Genomic DNA, 3,846 nt, shown 5'->3' with positions numbered 1-3,846 from the left:
TGGAATAGAAAAAACAAATAAAAAGGGGTATACTGGTCACTTTGCCGAGTGTAATACTCGGCAAAGAGATACTTTGCCGAGTCTTAAGGTTATAACACTCGACAAAGAAGGCACACCTGGGCACTAGTAAAGCCTCTTTGTCGAGTGTTGTAGCCTTAGGACTCGGCAAAGAAGCAAGCTTTGTCGAGTGCCTCCTAGTGCACTCAGCAAAGGCACTAACACAGGGGCCCACTAGTGATGCATTTGTCGAGTGCTAGTCCGGTGGGCACTCGGCAAAGAGGGAGCCTTTGCCGAGTGTCACCTAATACGCTTGGCAAAGGACCTAGTAAAGGGGCCCATGGGAAGCATTTTTGACGAGTGTCGGTACAGTGGACACTCGGTAAAGAGTGAGTCTTTGCTGATTGTTACTCGGCGGGCACTCGGCACAGGCTCCGTCGCCGTTACCCGTCGCCGTGATGACAACTTTTCTTTGCCGAGTGCATGATAAAAAGTAATCGCCAAATAAGCCCTTGCCAATGTACAATTCGTCGAGCTTTATTTGCCAAGTGTCATAATCGGAAATGTCTTCGTCGAATGTTTTGCAGGCTTTGCCGAGTGCTTCAGACACTCGGCAAAGAAGCTGTTTTCGGTAGTGAGATACTGCAAATTCGGTTAGCGCGGGATAAACCATATGTCTAACAGGGGAACAGATTATGAAAATATTCATTTCGCAGTCAAATTATGAACTGGAGGATCTTTTTTACATATTTTTTAGAAAAGGGAATAACTTGATTATTCCAACCTCTGCATGACAATATGCATATAGCTGTCCAATACATCAAAAATATTGGGCATATAGCTGTCCAATACATCAAAAATACTGGGTTCAAACAGGAACAAAACCATACTCGAAACATAGATGCCACCATAACATTACAGATTACAAGCACAATCGATTACTAAAGTTCCAACCATTTTTAGCAAAGATTTGCATCATTGCAACTTCAAGCAGCCTGCATCCCTGCTTTACTTGTAATTTTTCTTCTTCCTTTAGCAGCAGCATCCATTGTCTCATCCAGTATGTGCCCCTGAAAAGTACCTGCATAGGAGTAGGAACTTGTGCATTGTTAAAAAGCACATCATTTCGATAAAACCATATCACCCAACATATAGCACTCGCTCCAAACCAAATTTTGTTGCTAAGTTTCATATCAACCCCATAAAGCCACTGTGTAAATAAATGATCAATGCTCCTAGGAGGTGAAATGTTAAACGCAACTTGAATACAACGCCAAACACATTTAGCAATATGGCAGTCGAAGAACAGATGTTGAATGGATTCATTTAACGTACATGCTACACATCGAAGATTTGGTCGGCTGATGATGAGACCACCGGTTCTTGCAGTAGAACTAGTTGGAAAGAATGCATACAAATATTAGCAGCACAGCCACCGCTTTGAGCAAAACCTTTGCCCAAGACTTGAGATGGATGAGCGCGTGCTGCAAAGAGGAACCTGTGAGCGTGCGATCGCGTTGTCCTCCCGGCCACTGGCACAGCATGAAATAAACGTAGAAGGTAAGAAGCGCCGAAACAACACAAGACACCAACGCCTTTCTGCACCAGTAGAGCAGGGGCTCGCCCTTCGCTAGCATGGCGAGGACTGCAGGTAGTGCTGCGGGGAGCAGATTACTGTCCAGGACCAGCTTGATCCTGTCGTCAGCAGTGTCAAGGCGAACGCTGAGCCACAGCAGCACCGGCAGGATTTCCGGCATGCACAGGAGTAACGCGTTCTCTCCCAGCAGCTCTGCCGCCACTGCGTGCACCGCCACCAGCAGCACCACGAGCGAGGCTTTCCAAAGCAGCTCGGACGCCGGCACGATGCCGCGGTGGGCAATGGCCCGCCCCGTCTCCACCAGCCGAGTCATCATCATGGTCAGTGCCCCCAGCATGAAACTGAAGAAGAGGAGGAACTGGGAGACGGCGAACTTGTCAGGATGGAAGAGGCCCATGATGAGAAGCGCCCAGTACGGCACCACCGTTACTGCCGCCAGCCCCTCTACCTTTTCCCATGAAGACGTAGTAGCTTCGCCTTCACCTTCATTGCTCTGCTCCTGTGAATGTGATCCACCGGCCTCGTCCTCGTGACTGAGCTCCTTGCACAGAGCAACGATGAAGCCGATCGCGACAATGGGGAAGGGAACGAGCCAGATGTAGCTCCAGCTGATTTGAAGTAGCGACACGTAAGATATCACCACGGCAGTTGCCGTCTCGATGTAGATCCTGTCGTTCTTAATTTTAGCCAGCAAGATGACGTAGATGTACAAAATAACGAGAAGAATCATTCTCGGCGCATTCGGATCATCCACTTTATAGGACTGCCAGTTGGGAGCTGACGGCAGTTGGGAGCCGACGAATCCGAAGACGACGTATGGCATCAAAGGCAGGGAGCAAACATACATCTTCTTGGAATCCATTACCTGAAGAACACAACAGGCGAGACGCGGGGTTAATTACAAACTAGCCTCTCCACATATACACTAATAGCTTTGTATTATTGCCATAGTACTTCTGTCTGCTCTCCCTTCCAGATCTATCAGTGAGTGCTTCGATCGGGCAAGTTTCAACATTGTGATCCTACTTCAGAATCGGGGCATGCCTCAAAGAAGGTAGCTAGAGGGACTAAAAAGGACATTTTAATTCTACAAATACAAAGGCAAAAAATTAAACTCCAGATTTGCCTTCTAGTTGTTTGGAATTGAGTGAAACGGTCGAAACAGCACAAGCAGGGTCCAAAGTAGGCATCACAGGATTGAGTGTAGTAAGCTACTAGTAGCTGTCTTACCGTAGTATTCAGCGCTCCGCAGAATCGCAACTGCGGAGGAAACCAAGAGAGAAGCTTGAATCTTGGAGGGGAGGACCCTCCTCCTTGGGTTGTTCTTGTGTGGGAATTTGGGGGAATGGATATGCTGCTTCCTATTGGTACTCGAATCTTGACCCACTGGAGTCAACACCAATTAACCAATTTCCTTTTTCAAAAATCAAATAATCAGATACGACAATTCAATAACCCAGGGCTGGTTTGGGATAAAAAAGGAAATTAACCCAGGGTAAAGAATTACACGTTGCTGTTTCGGAAGCTTTTTTCCTAGCCAAAAGAACCACCACTCACTTCGGGCAAGGTTATACACTAATAGCAGAAATGCTTCAAAAAATCAGAAAAAATCAAACGGAAAAAATGTTTAGAAAAAATTAGAAACACAATAAAACATCACTAAAAATCAAAAAATCCGCACCGGATATGATTCATGCAAAGTTACCATCTAATATGAACATCGCATCACATAAGTTCATCTCCATTCACGAGTACAGATAAACAATATAACATAAACATGGAATAGAACTATACAAGTCTCTTCGTTAGGAACTTTGGCATTGAAATAAATTATGAGTTTAACTCATTTTTATAATCTTCATGAGAACCACCGTTGCATTTTCCTTCTCTATGTTGGCTTCATGCATTGCTTCCACTTAGCACTCTGCATGTAACACCAATTAGCACACAATTTAGTTCATATGGATACACAAAGAATATGGTTGCATACACATAGCCAAAGCAACAACTAGCGATCTGAATGAATAATGGAGAAGTGTATAATGCAGACATTCAGTTCAAAATAACAGTTGAACACTTGTATTGCAAAGTCAGTTAACCAAAAACAATATTCTAATTCACCTATGTTGGATACTTGATTTCAATCCCCTAAAGACGTTAAAAATCAAGGCAACATAAGTTAAGTATGTGGACCTTCGTCCTCGAAGTGTTAATGTGATGGACGAAGGTTTTCGAAAGGAGATGTAAATGAA

At 44.7% G+C, this 3,846-nt stretch overlaps 1 protein-coding gene across 4 annotated transcripts; it reads right to left on the bottom strand.

The window, feature by feature from the left end:
* Nucleotides 1–721: 721 nt before the first annotated feature.
* Nucleotides 722–3,041, bottom strand: LOC100193175 (uncharacterized). 4 transcript variants are annotated; one of them, XM_035965641.1, is made up of 5 exons: nt 2,825–3,041; nt 2,043–2,459; nt 1,496–1,952; nt 1,333–1,391; nt 722–1,078 (listed from the first exon to the last, which is right to left on the bottom strand). In XM_035965641.1, the coding sequence occupies exons 2-4, from the start codon at nt 2,454–2,456 to the stop codon at nt 1,336–1,338; spliced, it is 927 nt and encodes a 308-aa protein (XP_035821534.1). In that variant the 5' UTR covers nt 2,457–2,459; nt 2,825–3,041; the 3' UTR covers nt 722–1,078; nt 1,333–1,335. The 4 variants fall into 4 exon arrangements, 2 of the variants coding, with proteins under 2 accessions (XP_035821534.1, NP_001353945.1); XR_004856879.1 differs by having other exon boundaries at nt 1,333–1,952; NM_001367016.1 differs by having other exon boundaries at nt 875–1,078; nt 1,496–2,459; nt 2,825–2,882.
* Nucleotides 3,042–3,846: the final 805 nt, after the last annotated feature.

This window comes from Zea mays, chromosome 3 (genome assembly GCF_902167145.1).
Source record: "Zea mays cultivar B73 chromosome 3, Zm-B73-REFERENCE-NAM-5.0, whole genome shotgun sequence".
Lineage (NCBI taxonomy): Eukaryota > Viridiplantae > Streptophyta > Magnoliopsida > Poales > Poaceae > Zea > Zea mays.
The sequence above is the reverse complement of the archived record's forward strand: the minus strand, read 5'-3'. Positions and strand labels throughout refer to the sequence as shown.